The sequence below is a fragment of the Tenrec ecaudatus genome, chromosome 3 (assembly GCF_050624435.1).
Source record: "Tenrec ecaudatus isolate mTenEca1 chromosome 3, mTenEca1.hap1, whole genome shotgun sequence".
Classification (NCBI taxonomy): Eukaryota; Metazoa; Chordata; class Mammalia; order Afrosoricida; family Tenrecidae; genus Tenrec; species Tenrec ecaudatus.
In genome coordinates this window covers 6,285,720-6,303,684 of record NC_134532.1, presented here as the reverse complement: position 1 = coordinate 6,303,684, position 17,965 = coordinate 6,285,720, and the positions used below count along the sequence as shown (strand labels likewise).

Genomic DNA, 17,965 nt, shown 5'->3' with positions numbered 1-17,965 from the left:
TACAATTTTTGTTTTCTCCAAATTGGAAACAGAACAGCGCTAGAGTAGGAAAGGGGGAAAAGGTTTTATAGGGTTTTGTTTGTTTGTTTTTATAAACAGAACAGAAGAATAAGGAAGGCAAGTATGTAACATCTTCACATATGACTCCACTAAGGTAGAAAGTTATAGAAAGTCAGGCTTTAAATCTTCCTCCCCCGTAAGTCCAACTTCTTCTCCCCTCTATCTTTATATGGAATTCAGATTTCTCAACCCACACAAGTTTCAAGAATATACTAGATATTGTGGGTAAATTAAACAAGAGCTTTTTTTTATCACCACCCATATCCTGAGCCTGGAGACAGGTAAGCTACAATCATTCACCTGCCTGAAGTGCCAAGTCTCTCAAGCTTCTAGGCTCTCTTAGGGACCTTCACCTACTACCTGTGTGCAGCCTTTACTGGCAGTAAGACAGAGAATCCATGGCACATCCTCTTTCCTGCCAGTATTAAATACAGCCTCAACTTCAACTCATCAAAATTTAAGAAAATGTCCATGAAATTTGTTTCCAACATTCCCTTCTCACTGAATTTCAAAGAGCTGATTTTCTCTACGCTTGCTTTGGGGAGTAAAAAGGTCCTGAAAACACTCTTGATGGGCTACAAGAGAATTCATGTTTCTGTAGAAATAATTCTATCTGTTTTATTTTTTAAACTAGTAGTACCGAGTGATCACAGACATATACAATTCTGTAGTTCAATCATACTAAGTAGAGTTGTGCAGTCATCACCACAATCAAATCTGGTACTTTTCTTCCTTCTTGTCCTCATTGTCATTGACTACCCATTCCCAGTAACCTCCTCTCTCCGTGCGCCAGATAAATATTAACCCAGTTACTATCTTCATAAATCCACCCATCCTGGCTTCCGTATCCAGAAACAACATACAAACCATGGGCAAAAAAAAATAAAATAAAACAAAAATAGGATGCCGCCACAACAACCATATAAAACAGAGAAGGACCTCCAGCTAAAACAGTAGAGGATATTAAAACTTTAAACTGAAACTGGCTCGAAAGGAAGACATGACATTGCAACCTAAGTTCAGATGCTAAAATCCACTGTACAATGCTCTTTGCCTGGTGTTATTTGGCTTTCACGTTCCTAGTCTAGGGATAGTGGAGACACATCAGGTAGAGACTCAGTAAATGGATTTGGGCTTCTTCTAGCATCCATAGCTTTTGACAAAACTGGCTGTTCAAAATTTGGGCACTGGCATCATTCCTTAATCACTGCAATACATCTGGTTTTTAAATAGAGATAAGGTATGCAGCATAACTTGGGACACACTACAAACTCCACTCCTAGTTTTACATTGGAATTTGACTAATTGGCACATTTTGTCTTTCTAAGAAAGGTATAAATTGCTTATTGTTGCATTTTTTTAAAATAAAAAGCTATACATTTTCAGAGTATCCTTTTGCAGTTAAAGTATTAAAGACTGATACATTTTTTTCTTCTAAAAACCAGGTCAGATTAATCTCATGATTTAAAAATCAACACTATTACAAGACAACATAATACTTGTGGTAATTTAATACTCACATGCACGCTATTTTATAAAGCATAAAGCAATAGACCTGTGTTACTTTGAATGTTTATAAATGGTTCACGGTATTAGTCAAGGCTACTACAATAGTCATTACATGTTAGACAGGCCACCTTTAATGTGGGTTATATTAATCATAATCTTTGTCCCACAAAATAAGAAAAACAACATAAATAAGATTTTCTTCCTTAACTCCAAATTCCCGTTATTTTTTATATAACATGTTAGTCAAATATTAGCATAAAAAGCAAGAATACTATTTTAGACCTCGGTTAAATACAGAACAAAATAAATGCATGAATTTGGTTAAGAATAATTCCCCCTCCCCCAAAAAAGGGGAATAATTCCCAAGTAAAATAAGAGATTAAAAACTTTCCTTTTTGACTAAGCACCTCAGCCATTGGCATTTGTGAACTCCAAACCTTTTTTCACGAATAGGACTTAAAATGTGAATTTCTAGGTTTCCTATAAGGCTTTTAACAAAAAAGCAATAAAATTCCACTATGTCTATCCGCCTGCTCCTTTTCATTTCTTTTATTTGAAAACCGTGTCATGTAAGAATAACTTAAAAGCAAGCAGGCTTCACTTTTAGTCTTTAATGGTGGACAGTCTGTCCCCAAACCTGCACAAATAAAGCAGTCTCTGCCATCATCTAGTCTTCATCATTAATGGTTTGATGTTTACGAGATTTTACTGGATCAAGGTAAAGGGCAGCACAAGCAAAATACATCAATATTAAAACCCGTTAGTTACAATGCAAATCACAAACTTCGAGTTAGGGTTAGTAGACCAAACACAAATTACAATACCTGAGATTTAGTGCATTCCTTTGAGCCAAAATGAAATGAGTGCCATAAAGAAGGAAAGGAAAAGATGAACACATTATCAGACATGCTATAGTACATCTGCCAAAATGAAGATATGTTAAAATCAGGTTACGGATGACTATCTAGAATTGGCTGTATGCATGTTTCCTATGTTCTTTAGCCATGCATTAGAAATGTTCTTGTAATCATTTTGAAGTCACCATTAAGTATGATCATGCAATCCTTTAAATTAAACTATTCACCCCGAGTCCCTCCTTGCTAGTCAATTTTATCCAAAGGGAAATGTTTCTATTAACAATAAGTAATTAAACTTTAGGTTGATGAAGACTAACCACTTTCATTGAATTCCCTTTTTTACCATGTGGTGTAATGTATATACAAAATAAAGTCTTATTCTCGCCCTATATTAAAATCACATATTTAGGTAAAATAATCCATATATACACACATGTAATTTAAAATAATTTGCATAAGAATAAAAGGATCAACTACATTTAATTATGACCATGTTCTTTCCAATGTTAATCCATTTAGTAAAATTAACTCCAACATGTCACATATTATTTATAGTAACAAGCTGAAATATTCCGCTTAATACTCTTCTCTTTAAAAAGTACCTGCTGGAAAATACATAAATAAATAAAAAGAAAAAGTGCCTGCTGACCAGGTAAGACATTTTGAAAACAACTTTCAAAAGATCTTGTAATCATGACTTTAAAAAAAAAAATTGGCACTTTTTAAAACTCAGAACAGCATGGGGAAGAAATAATTATAAAATGATCATCTTCACATATCTGTGACATATGTAAATATAAAATTAAACCAATAAATGCTCACACAAAATTCTAAGTAATCCGTACTTCCTCTTAGTCGTCAAACTAATTTATAGAACAACTCTAAAGCAGATAGGTTACTAACATTATTCGCATTAGGCTAAAATTTATATCACGTCATACAATTAATAGGTATGAAAATTTTAATACTATTCCCTTCTTCTCTTATGCTAATGTAACACTAAAAACATTGCCCTCTTTTAGAGACAATGTTAATGGAAAACCTTTCATACTTTTTGTGAGTGTGTGGAGTTTTTTTTAAATACCATGTTGTCTCCCCAGCAGGCAAACAATGCTGTCTTTGTGATGAATAAAAAGCAACCCTTTCCAAATGGGATCAGTAGAATGATTCAGCTATGAAATCCATGTTAAAGTAAAACAGTGCTTGGGTAGTGGGAGAAGAAGGCAGTAGCTAGCTGGACATCAACGTGACATGAAATACAAGGGGCTCTCTTAAGAGACCATATGATGTGTAGATATAAAATATATCATCTCTCCTAAAAGTTACAAATCAAATGAGTCATTCTACACACAAAAAGGATATTCATATTTACTCGTTGGAAGAAAAGTCTCGATAAGAAAAATAAGAAATAAGATGTAAAAGAGGTGTCAATTATCTTTTGTTTGAAAATGAAAATCGCAAGATTATTCATTTAATGAGATTTTATGAATGATTAGAAATCCTTGATTTACTTAAGACATAGCCATAAACTCAAGGTACTTTCAATTAAAAACACTGTAAAATATATTTATAAATATAGGTAGTCCCAAGTTGTGAACATTCAACTTACATACAACCTGTAGTTAAGAGCTAACCCCAGTAAAGCCGATTACGTTAAAAACTTGACATATAGACAAGTTTGTAATAACAAACTGGTGTTACTTCGTGAGACCAAAACAACAATAACATCATCATCATTACAATCACCACCATGTTTTTACGACTTTTTAAGTATTTCTTTAGTTTTTTATAAGTAGAAAGGTATACTACATGCCGTATGCTATGATAAATATTTGCCTAATGGACAAGATATAAACCCCTATCTCATTGCTCTTACTTACAAACAAATTCAATGTAATAAAAGATTTAGGAACAGAACTTGTTTGTAATCTGGGGACTGCCTAACTGCCTATATTTTGGGTTACCCATAAGAGGGCGCTTGTAAAGAGCATTTACGCAGAAAGAATAAGGTTCTAAAAGAAACTTAACTAAGGTCTTACACAAAGTATATAATAAATGTATCTCGTTTCCGTAAAAATAAAAATCAGTTCAATTGTCAGTGAAATAAATAACAACCAAGTGAGTTGGAACATTAAGAGTATCAGAACCTAATAGAAATGCTTCAGATTTTCACAGTGACTTAGATTTTAAAAGTGCCTCTCAAATTATTCTTATCTCACTCACTGCATTACAAAAAAAGAAAAAGAATTCTCAGAAAACATGCCCACAGTGAAACAAAAACCCAATATGTAATTTCTACATACAAGCTCTTAATAAAAACCTAGTATGATACCAAACACTTTAAGGGAATCAAACTTTAAAATAGGAACTCAAGAAAAGATCTCAGTTACATTTTATGTGCTTAACACTATGCTTATCCTCAAAGGTTTTTTAAGAAATAAAAAAGTTAATACCTTTCAGCATCATCAAAGCTAAAAACTTTATCTTGTGTTTCTAGTAAAATCTGTACTTTCAATAATTATTCATTAAAAACAGAAAATGTAAAATGCCTTTCTATGAAACTCCCAGTAAAAACTAAAGGTGCAATAAGATATAAAATAAGTAGAAATAAAAATATTATGCTTTGGAAACTTACCGTATGGTAGCCTCGGGGCAAAGGTGGCTTGCCCACAGGGTAAGGATCCACGGTGTCAATGATAGTTTGTCTTTCACCTTTTTGGTTGATTTTCCTAAATCTCCTTCGAGACTGTCTATGAGAAGCTTGACGCTGAAAATATTCTTCATTTTCATCCATATAGTCCACCTAAAGTTGGTCACCAACCCAAACAAACAAACAAACAAAAAAACACCTTAATTTCCCTAAACACAGCATGCTTTATAAAGATTAGGCACAGAGAGAAGACAAAAACTTTACAGACAGACTATATTCATTCTTTCTGCGACATCAAGATAGACCATGAGTGTGTTTGACTTCTCTGACACTCCTTTTGACTAACTTTTCTTTTTATGAAAGGGCATTTTCAGTTCCACTTAGGACAATATGGGAAATTCTGAGTTTCCTGTAGTTTCAATGAGGGCAGTTTCAGTCGTCTTTGTACTGATTCAGTCACAGAAGGTCTCATAGGACACAAGTACATGTGAAAGGAACTGCCACATTGTCTTAACTAGAGCACAATTATTTGAAGTATGTAAGTACAGGGTGGGGCAACAAATCCCAAATGACTCAAGTAGACATTGCCTTTGGTAGATTACCTAAGTGTTTCTTTTCTTACTTTCATTCTATGACTTTAGTTTCTTTTTCTTCTTTTTCTCTTATTTTAGGAAGGCTGATGAATGAACTAACAAGGGAAAACAGGAGTAAGGTAATCTTCGTTACAAATATTGGAAGTGTGACTGCTCACATTATAGGGATGTTTGGACTCAAAAACTGTGCGTACACTAGTTTCTGTAATACTGACTAGTGTCAAATGCTCCAGGTGTTTAAAAGATCAAATATCTTTCAAAGAAATCCTAAAATAGCACTAGCAAAGGTGAAAATCTCCATCAGAGCTCTAGAATGTTTAGATGCCTGGATGTTGGGAAGCCTTCTGTATCCACCAGCATTTTGACCAATCCTAAATCTTTACTTGCTTCCCTTCTACTTTCTCACTTCAGAGTAAATCTTTGCGAAATTTTACTAGGAATTTTCACTATCTACAATGAGGAAGTTCTCTGTTCGAATTTCCTCTATGATATCATGGGGAAGAACCTTAAATCTTCTCTGAAAATAAATCTGGGTTTCCTTTATCAAATACTTTAGGACATCTTTCAGAGCCACCAATATTAGGCAACTTTTACTTTACAAATTACATTTTCCAAGATGGGCTGGTACATCAATTGTCCTGGAAAATAACCCTTCCACCCATCTCATCTAATTTTTTATCTATGATTTTTTAAAAGTAGCATATATTATCCTGTTTTAAAATGATTTTTATACAAAAAACAAGCATAACAAGCCTTTCCAAAGTTTTTAAAAAGTAATTTTGTTGCTAATATCTTTTAACATTATTTGATTTGGAGATAGTTTTACATAGTTTTGAAATTACACAATTTGGTTAAAAAGAGAAAGATGTTAACCAGCACACTAGCCCTCTGTTTTTTCCCCAGTTTCTTGAGTGAATTTTTGTTCATTGCTCTTTGAACATTACTACTGTAGTTCATTTGATGTTACTCGTTCATTTTATTCAACATTTGGAGAGCTAAAACCCAACCATGCAAAACTACTCCCACAATTTGAGTTAAATAGATTGAGTTACAGAGCTGAGACACAAAACACAGGCACTTGCACATTTTAAAATGTCTTGTATTTAATTAAATTGTGCAAATAATCATTGCATCGTTATAACAAATCCATAAGTCATGAAATGCTAACATCTGATAGTACAAAATATAGTGCATTAGAAGTAGTCTGAGTAAAGTGCCTTTACTTTATAAAGTTGGAAATCTTTAGCGTATTCTTACCACAATCATTTCAGAAGGCTCTAAAACAATGCATTCACAGCCACGCCTAAAGCTTCCTGCAGAACGCTTGCCAAAGCTAAAAGAAAAACACACAATTCAATGAGGATAAGCCCAGAAAGCAATCTAATGTGTACATTTAAGCTCACGTTCCATATAAATGAAAAAAAGAAAAAACTATTAAAAGTGCACAACAGCAAAGGGGAAATTACCTTTAATCACTACTTGCAAAGAATGACAAGAGTTCAAGTTCTTATACTCTGGCTGTATATTTTCAAGAAAATTCTAAGACAATGTTTTCACATTAATAATCTAAGCATAGGAAAGTAAGAATGGATGTGTTTTGTTTTCTGTACTTTTTAAGCATCCCCAGGTAAGTATGATTTTAGAATATCCCAAGTAGAGATGAGAATTTTACCAATGGCAAACTATAAAACATCCAATACATGTAATTCTTATTTACAACACAGGTTGATCAGGTTAAGCACTTCTTTCTCCTAAACAGTGTGTATGCGCGTGTGAGTGTTTCAGAGAGACTACATCTCCCTCTGTGCCACGGGAGCACACTCAGGAGCTTATCAGGAGCCGGCAAATCAACTTGGCATCATTCGGATAGTCTAAATTCCCCCCACCTGTGAAATGATCAGGTTAACCCAGGTCATCAGGTACGTCTTTTCTTGCTCCCAAATTCCATGTTTTTACAGTAATCAAAAATAAAATAGCTTTAACAGCTCTGAAAAATTTTTTCATAGACTTCATCTTTATCCATGGATACTAACACAAACATTTTGAAAGCAGAAAAATTTTGCAAACAAATTTCATTTTTGGTTTTTATGTTATTTTCATGTTTAACTCAAATGATCTAAAACCTTAAATACAGTCATTTAATGTTCATTCATGCAACCCAACTGCATACACACCCAGAGAAGTAGACACTCAGGTGTCTGAGTACCTACTTCTGCCTGGCTGCTGCATGTACCCCAAAAGTCACCTAATCTGTGGTGATGGAGGACCAAGCTTAAACTCCCAACCCTGGTCCCCACTCAACTCCCACATCTCAGGAAATTTAGTCCCTGGGTTTTGCCCTGTGTGGTCCAGTTGAGTACCCTGGATACCCTTGGTCCCTTCAGTCAACCCCTCCGCCCGGGAAGGCCTCCCTGCAGATGGTTTACAAACAGTCCTTCTCAGCCTTCCCTTTAATACAGTTCTTCCCCTCCACCAACCATAAATTATTTTTCTTGCTACTTCATAACTGCAATTTATGACTGTTATGAATTGGGCGACCTCTGTGAAAGGGTTGTTCGACCCCCAAAGGGGACGCAACCCACAGATCGAGAACCTCAGTCTTAAAAGAAAAGGCAAAATGCCAGGCTGAACCAGAGTCACACTTTAAGTAACCACAGTAGGAGCTGTTCAACAACCCACATGTTCCTGGGAGCCCCATGCCTCTCAGACACAAGCATTCATACTACATGCACAACACATGAAGTCCTATTTCACAGAACTTATCTTGGGCGTTAAGCAATAGCTATCTGTATTCCTTTTCAATTAACAATTAAGTATCGCAAAATTTACATAAATTGCTCAGCATAAAAAATGATTTATGCTTCCTAAATCTACCTAGTTACAATTAAGCTACTTAATGATTTAATGATACACTACAAAATTAATTTGTTAACAAAATCCGAAATCATACAAATTATATTTTAAGGTTTACTACTAAATATATATAACTATATATATAAAACTATACATATATATATAAGCTAAACAAAATCATGACGGTGAGACTCCAGCTTTATTCTAATTTATTTAATTAAAGAACAAGAACCTTTATGAACACAATGATATTTTTTTCTTTTCATAAGTGTGATAGAGTCAAAACATGCAATCCCTACAATGTTCATATAACACTTGAAAAAGAATAGAATTAGAATTCAGTTACAAATTTTAGCAATAGAGAAAGCCTACACAAATAATTATACAGTCATCATTTATTTTATGCTTACTTCTTAGATCATTATTTCAGAATTAAGGGTGCAAATCCTCTTATCAGTTACGTCAACAGAATTTTATGAGCAGGAAAATAACACTTAAGTTGCATGAAATGTTTCCGAAAGTATAAACAGTATCTCCTCTTGGATCTTTGGGGAAGTGAGTTGCCCTAGAATATAAAACAGTTCGCTCTGCCACCTACCTGACAAAAGACTCAGTCTCCAATGATTGTGAAAAAATGTGAGCAGGAGAAATAGCAGGCTCTCCATCAGATTCATTTGCTAACTATGCTCACAGAGTCAAGTATGTATGCATACAGAATAAACACAAACAAGATAGAATAAACTGCTGTCTTTAACCCCAAATTGGTATTTTTCAAACATGACCAGGAACTCAGGATGAAAAGATAGCATTGGTAATTAAATTTTCAAAATCTAACTATCTCAGAGTTCTACTCAAGAAAATTATGATGACAAAAATCTGTTTTGAACAGTTTAAAAAAATTCAGTTCCACAAAATGTGTAGAAATGTTTAGACAGAGAAGTATAGGAAGTAACCCTCACCAGCCCATGGTATTAAGAGAAATTCAGACGAGGCAGTGTTTCCATCCATTATGCATGGGCTCACTGGAAGTTGTGTGTTCATTCGCTAGCAGCAAACAATAACAGCAATCTTTAGTTAAAGCTTAGGTATAAAAACTAGAAGACTTTGAGGACATTAGCAAAGTAAATTGTTAATACAACAAACAATAAGGCACATCTCAAAACCATGTACAACAGTTAGAATCAAAATCAAAACAGAACAAAACAAAAAATTATAATCTTGTTTTTTAAAAGAGGTAAATCAACTGCTAGAATACTGTCATAGAAAATTTTCTATGTTTGCCAAAAAAAAAAAAAAAAACCACCTAGGAATACTAGGGGAACCTTAAGAGCTTTCAGAAAGACCAGAGGCACAAGTTAAAATAACATTTCATTCAATCTTTAGAGAAGCCCAAAATGAATCTCATTTAAATCTCTAAAATAATAATTCACAAAGATTTAAAATTACACAGATTGATTTGATTAAAACCCAGTACTGAGGAAAGGAAAAAGAAGAAAGAACTAGGAGGTAAAAGACATTTATAGAGGTCTAAAAACAAGCATGTACATATGTAAATCTGTGGACAATTGGACATCCCCTTACAGAAGGGTTATAAGGAAGGGGCAAGACAGTCAGGGTGCAGTATAGCACAGTTGAAACATGCAACTTTCCTCTAGTTCTTTAATGCTTCCTCCCCCCCCCCTACTCCCACCCCACTATCATGACCCCAATTCTACCTTATAAATCTGCCTAGACCAGAGCTTGTACACTGGTACACATAAGAGCTTCAAACACAGGAAATCCAGGACAGATAAACTCCTCAAGATCAGTAATGAGAGTAACGATACCAGGAGGGTAAGGGGAAAGTGGAGGGAAAATGGTAGAACCAATCACAATGATCTACATATAATCCCCTCCCAGGGGGACAGACAACAGAAAAGTGTGTGAAGGGATACATCCATCAGGGTCAGACTTTAAAAAATAATAATAATTTATAACTTATCAAGGTTTCATGATGGAGGAAGGGTGGAGGTAGGAGGGGGAAAAAAGAGCTGATACCAAGGGCTCAAGTAGAAAGAAAATGTTTTGAAAATGATGATGGCAACGTATGTACAAATGTGCGTGACACAATGGATGAATGGCTGGTAGGAGTGTGATAAGAGCTGTACAAGTCCCCAATAAAATGATAAAACAAAACAAACCCGCTACTGAGAATATATATTTATTTAAAACCCAAATTAATAGTTAAATTAAAAACAAAAACAATACTATAACAAACACATTATTATTACATGTATGTGTATAAAATATCATTTCTTCTTCTAAATGCTCATTCGATACATACCACAGAATAACCATTATTAATATTCAGTTTTGTAATCAAACAGAGCTTGAATAAAATAATCATTATATATAATCTATTTTAGCCTGAATTATGCTATATTCTAAATAAGTATATAAATAGTGGTAATTCAAATACCATGATTTAAAACGTCATAATTTTCCTATAATTGCACCTTAAAACCAAAATGATTTATAGATGTGTCAGCTGCAAGGAAAAACTTCTAAAATCATCTACTACGGGGTGTTGGGATTGTCCCCATTGGTGTCACACTTTAAATTATGCCACACTCAGATTGGCCACATCAAATGTCTTCAAGCATTTTAATTTAGTAAAAGGGATCTACTGGTGATGCTACCCATCATCTGTGTGCTTATCGATAGCAGTTTGCTTGCTGTTATGATACTGGAAAATATGCCATTGGTGTTTCAAATGTTAGCAGGTTCATTTTCAACAAAACTTTCACACTGACAGACTAGGAAGGAGAACCTGGCAGTCGACCCTTTCACAAATTAGCCAGGGAATCCTTTTTTGAATCGTAGTAGAGCACTGTCTGACAAGATACTAGACATGAGCTCCTCAGGTTGGAAGGCACGCAAATGACAACTGGTCAAGAGCTACTTCTTCAAAGTGGGGTTTACGTCAATGATGTGGATGAAGTACAACTTTTAGGATCATCATTTGCTGATGGGGCATAACTAAAAAGGGGGAGAAAACAGCTGCAAACATCCATTAACAACTTTAATGTAGAATATATGAAGTATGAATCTAGGAAAATTAGAAGTCATTAAAGCTGAAATAAAACACAAAGATTAATATCCTGAAGTCATTTATGAGTTCATATGGACTGTTATTGGCCCTTTGAATCAGACAATTAGATAGCTCTCTATGCTCAGCAATGACAAATTAAAAAGGAATGGCATTTCATTCATTGTCAAAAAGAACATCTAAAATTTAAAGATCTGACTCGAGCGCAATGCTGTCGATGACAGAATAATACCCACATGCACACAAGGCAAGCAGTTAATAAAACCATTATTAAAATTCACAAACCAATCACTTGTGCTATAGATAGAGGAAACTGTAAGATTTTTGCTTCTTCAGTCTGAAATTGATCACACATGTACCCAGCTGAAAGGCATTAATAGTTACTGCAGTCAGAAATTCAGTACATGTGGACGCTGGCAAATACAATTCATGGGAATAAAACTGATCATATTTGGAGAGTAGGCAATGCAGAAGTTCAATATCAGCAGCCAAAACAAGTTCAGGGGCTGACTCTAGAACAGACCATCCATCGTTCCTATGTATGTTAAATTTGAACCCAAAGAAAATAAAACCAAGTGCAGGAGAACCAAAGTACAAGCTTCAGCATATCCTCGCTCGAATTTAGCAACTATCTGGAGAATAGAGTTGACACAGCAAAAACAAATGAAGGAAAGCAGAAGAGTATAGGTGAAATCGAGGACAACATGCATTAAGAAATCAAAGGTCATTAAAAAGACAGAAGAGAAAGAGCAAGATCAAAGCCAGGAAAACACTCTAAAAACTTGCTTTAGAGAAGTTACAGTGAAAAGCAGAAATGATAAAGTCAAAGAGCTGAGCAGAGTATTTCAAAGGGTGGTTCAAGAAGGCAGAATAAAAAAATCACATAAACCAATAGCTAACATCAGGATAAGCAAAGACAAGAGTGACTTGTCAAAGATTTCAATGTACCTGGATCCACAATCAGCAACCAAAGAAGCAATACTCAAAAAACAAAATAAGATATTACATTGCTGTACAAGTGTTAAAAAGCAAAGATGTAATTTTGAAGACTAACCCAAGGCATGCATGTGTGCACTGGAAAGTGGCTAAGGATGACCGAAAAATAATTGATGTATTTGAATAATGGTGTTTGGCTAAGAATAATGAATATGCCATGAATTTCTAGAAAAACGAATACATCTTTCTTGAAAGAAATAAATGCAGCATAATGCTTAGAAGCTAGGATGGCAAGATTTCATCTGAGAGTCTTTGGACACCTTATTAGACCTGCAGAAGGACATCAAGCTTAGTAAAGAAGGTGCCCAGAAAAAAAGAGGAAAATAGTTAACAAGATGGATTGACACAATGGCTGCAAAAATGGGCTCAAACATGGGAATGATGTCACAAGGTTGGGGAATGTTCACTTCTACTGAACACAGGGTCATTATGAGTCAGAACCAACTTGACAGTCCCTAACGACTAATATGGCTCTTGTCACTCAACTCTCTCTCTCTGAGCACTGGCCCTGGAGTTTAAGTCTCATTTCACTGATAAAAGACACTAAACCCCATGGGCTAAGTAAGATGCCCAAGATCACAATCAGACTTTGATGTTGCAGGAATCTGTTATACCTCAGGGACCTGATCCTTCCTCTTGCTCTCATCGATAGTCCTTTTCTAGATATAATAACATGAATTCTAATTTTTGGGAAATTATAAAAACTAATCTCCAAATCTCAGGAATATTAGAAAATCACATCACATTCCCCCCATAAATCACCAACCCAAAGACATGTACAAAAAAAGCTCTGTAGAGGGGAGGGCTTTCAAGGGGTTCACTAGGCTCACTCACCGGCTAATTGAGTAAAAAGTATTTATCTTTTGTGGAAATTCCAAAGGCAATTCAAATTCAGCAAAAATACAAATGGCCAAGATAAAGGCTTTGAATGCCAAATCTATAAAGGTCAAGTCTCTTCACTTCAGGCGACTGTACCCAAACATCTGCGCTTCTTTTAAAATGCCACTCACAATACCATATACCAAAGTTTTTAAAAAGATAATTCTAAAGTTTAATGCCCCTTTGCTTAATAGAGCTTATGAAATACACTTAATTCCAATTATTTTTACATGTGCAATATGGCATGACTTTATAGTACCAAATATATGCACATAGAAATTTAGCAAAAGTAGCCTTCTGCATAATGTAAAATGTTAATGGTTTGCTAAACTTTCCCTCAGTTTATGAGCCATAACTAGAGAGAAGACATCCCTGAAAATAGACTACTTTACCCGGTTTTCACAGAGACCCATAGGTAGTAAGACCCTAGTCCTGGTCAGCCTTTCTGTGAGCATATCCCCCATCCACCCAGAGTAGATCGTCAAAAGTAGCCTCTATCAATGCAATTTTTTTCCAGGACAGGCAGTTGCTGAACACAGAAGTTCTTCTTTCAGGGTCCCTGATCTTGACCCTTGTATGGGCCTCTACATTCTTGCCTTAGGTCAGAACCACTGAATGGAATGTCATTTCTCTGTATTTGTATGTAAATGTACTCCTGTCAAGCTACACCCACCCAGGAAAAAAACTACAGTCAAGCTGAGATGATTCTGGTATGCAACCTTATTTTACAAAATTACTTAAAATCAAATACTGAGAGATCATGTTTTCATGCTTCATTTACAATAAATGATAGGCAATTACTAAACTTTCTTTTACTCTATTTGAAAACAAAGTAAGTGATGGGTGCTTCTGAACCATGATCAATTTATTTACTTAGGCCTTACACAAACATTCAGATAGCATTGTCTTTTGAGGGAACAACTAACTTTAAGTAAAAAGGGACACATACACACACACACACACATGTGCATGCACATGGCCTTCAAAAAGTTCATGAAAAAATTTCATTACCTTTCATTCCATTCTTCCACAATCATTTGAAGCTCTCTTGTATAGCATCTAGCAAGTAGCTGCCAATGCTTTGAATTCTACTCTCAAAATTCAGTCAAATATGCAAGAATGAATTTTCAAAAGGGTATAAAAGCAAGTGGAATGAGAAGACTTACCATAAAAAATACATTTGACCTTTTAAAATATTTTCCTTCACATATTCATTGGGGTGTAACAAAAAATAAAAACCATTTAAAACACAAAAACAGACATTCAAAGTGTACATATAAACTGTGAGAATATACACATCACACATTTTTCTAAAATAAAGATCTTAACAGACTCATATTTCAGAAGCACATGAAAAACAACATTCAACCCTTTCTAAATGCCCCATGGAGTTCAGTTAGAGCAGTCTCTCAATCCTCAACCTCCACAAATTAACAGAGGCTCCCTCAGTCTGCACTCTCAACATACATTCTTGGCTTATAAAAATAGACCCCGAGGGGAGGGGTTCTATTACAGGAGAAGGCCGCATAGCTGTGCTTTTGCCCCTCTGTGTATTCCTCGGTGGCTTTTCTAGTTAACTTCAGTTGAAAGCATCACAGGAGAATTTAGCATTTGATATATATGCTATTAAAATTTTAATTCCTTTTAAAAAGAAACCTAACCTGCACTTTCTTCCATATTTCTGAAGCACGAGTAACAGCAACCATGCTGTCACCTTTTACAGGAGGTTTTTTCTCTGCAGCTCCGAGCACGCCCTCATCCCCCTGAGAGTATCTTCTCTCAGCGAGTCCATGGGCTGGGGGCCAACTTTGCTTCTGTAGACTCATTTCCTGCTTTGATGCCCCACCCACTTTTCCGGGATGCAGCTATGTGTTAAGCATGGTGTATGGGCACTGTTTGCACATACCAGCCGCATGACCTCAGCGAGTCCTGGCAGAGCTGTTTATCGATTTCTATTAATTCGCTATCTTGTAAGGCGAGGGCAAGTAGGGAAACCTGCAATGTCTGCTCTCTAGAAGTCTTCAAGGTCAAATGTTTAAATGTGCTCCACCATGCAGTTTTGTAATAAAAATTGACTCAAGGGTACTGCAAATCAGGTGCTCTCCAAAGGGTTGCTGAATTTTATACCTGGCCCTAGTGATGCATTAGCGTGGGAAAAGCTAGCACATGTGAGGATTTAAATTCAAACCAGCATGGGAAAAGGCGAAAGGGGCTGCTTTCCCTCTTGGCTCTTCCCCTGCAGAGAAAGTAAGTGGCTCTTACCTCAGCTGTTTGGGGAAGAAGAGGGCAAGCAGTTTTTCTCACGTCACAATTCAAATCTGCCAAGGACACTGGGGGTGCTGACTACACTTCAGAAGTGCCGCTGTCCTCGTGACCAAAGAGCTAGGACACAGCTCAGCGAGACTGATCTGCTGCAATCAAGGTACACACATAATGCCACAAACAGGTCTCTGCTGATCACGGTGCTTTGTACATGGATGGCAGCTGATCAGTTTGTGTAAAAATGATGGCTCATGACAGCTTTTCCCTTCAGCAGGTAGACACGTGCTTCATCCAAAAAGCCTTTATTAAATGTGTACCAGGACACTTGTGCAAAGTCGGCCACGCACAGGTTGATACAAGCAAGTAAAGGTAATGCTAGTAACCTAGGTAACAAATGACCTAACTTTTATGAAATTCATTAAAGGGGTCAAATAAACAGGTTATTCTGAAAAAAAATCAAACAGGTTTATATAATTTAAGAGAAAAATGGCAGATGGATTAATATCAGTTTCAAACCGGTCCCAAATCAGTCTGACCTAAATTGAACCTAAACTGATCAAGAATCAAGTTGCCAAAAATCCTAAAATTCTGACCATACACCTTAAAAGCAACTGAAATGCAGACATGTCTTTGTGGGACAGAAGCTGACCAGAAATTCAGGTCACTTAAATAATATTGCATGCTAGTTCTTAAACGTTATAAAAATAGACAAACATATTTCTAAAAAAGGAAAATATAGCTGACAATTATAATACGTATACATAATCCCCACCAAAGACAGCAAGTAATGAAATGTAGATTTATGTAATTCATCGGAACAAAAATAAGGCATTTTATAAGAGCAACATTTATCTTGTTACATAGTTGTGATACTAACAACTTTCACCTCTGCTTCAGCTCTTCCGTTTTAAACTCAGATGATAAAAATCTGGCATTTATTTATGTTTGTTTACTTTAATCGTTTTATTAGGGGCTCATACAACTCTTATCACAATCCATACACACATCAATTGTATAAAGCACTTTTGTACATTCATTGCCTTCATCATTCTCAAAACATGTGCTCTCCACCTAAGCCCCTGGCATCAGCTCCTCATTTTTCCTCCTCTCTCCCCACGCTCCCCACTCCCTCATGAACCCTTGATAATTTGCAAATTATTATTTTGTCATATCTTTCCCTATCCGACGTCTCCCTTCGTCCACTTTTCTGTTGTCCGTCCCCCAAGGAGGTGGTCAATGTAGATCCTTGTAATCAGTTCCGCCTTTCCAACCCACGCTCCCTCCACCCTCCCAGGATCGCCACTCACACCACTGGTGCTGAAGCGATCATCCGCCCTGGATTCCCTGTGTTTCAGTTCCTATCTGCACCAGTGTACATCCTCTGGTCTAGCTGTATTTGTAAGGTAGAACTGGGATCATGATAGTGGGGGAGGAGGAAGCATTTAGAAACTAGGGTAAGTTGTATGTTTCATCATTGCTAAAACCTGGTATGTATTATCAAATAAAAAAAGACATAAAATATGAGCTGGCTTCCCAAAGTTCATAGAACAAGAATGAAGGAATAAGTCTAATGGAAGATGTACATGACCTGTCCATCTTAAAACAATAAGTTATAGATGATTTAATAACTGTGTAATACACATTATGTTCATAGATTGGTAGACTATATTGTGAAAATGGCAATACATCCCAAATTGTTCTACACATGCTGCAATTGAAATGAAAACTTACCAGGCATGGAATCTAAAGGACACAGGAGTTAAACTAAACTGACAATTAAAAACTTTGAAAATTTAAGACACATGATTTCAGAATTAATATAAAGCTACATGAATGAAGACATCCTGATATTAATTTTAAAATAAACAGGAAGGTCTCTAAAACAGAAGTCAGATCCCAGAAACAGATCTTAACAAATATGATCAACTGCTTTTTAACAAATATTACAAAATGATTAAGTAGATAAAAAATAGTTCTTCAAGGAATGATCTTGAATCAATTGCATATCTGAGAGAAAAGATACAAACCTCAATGCTTATCTCCTATCATTTATAAACTTTAACTCAAAATTGTATTCAGACCTAAATAAAAGAACTAAAATCACTAAACCTTGTAGGAAAACATGAGAAAATGCCTATGAGATCAAGCCTCATTACCTTACATATCAATGAAAATACTAGTTAAACCCTTAATGATGGCATGCCAGGGCCAGGGAAAA

At 35.6% G+C, this 17,965-nt stretch overlaps 1 protein-coding gene across 5 annotated transcripts in view; it reads right to left on the bottom strand.

Annotated features, from left to right (window-relative positions):
* Positions 1-17,965, bottom strand: part of RAPGEF2 (Rap guanine nucleotide exchange factor 2) — a 277,405-nt gene that overhangs the window by 122,193 nt on the left and 137,247 nt on the right. For 3 of the 5 annotated variants that reach the window (XM_075543647.1, XM_075543643.1, XM_075543645.1), the window contains exons 5-7: positions 6,927-7,002; positions 5,062-5,229; positions 2,394-2,411 (exon numbers count right to left, since the gene is read on the bottom strand). In XM_075543647.1, the coding sequence (XP_075399762.1) occupies positions 2,394-2,411; positions 5,062-5,229; positions 6,927-7,002 (262 nt within the window). The remainder of the gene's footprint in view (positions 1-2,393; positions 2,412-5,061; positions 5,230-6,926; positions 7,003-17,965) is intronic. The other 2 variants (XM_075543644.1, XM_075543646.1) reach the window with 1 other exon arrangement.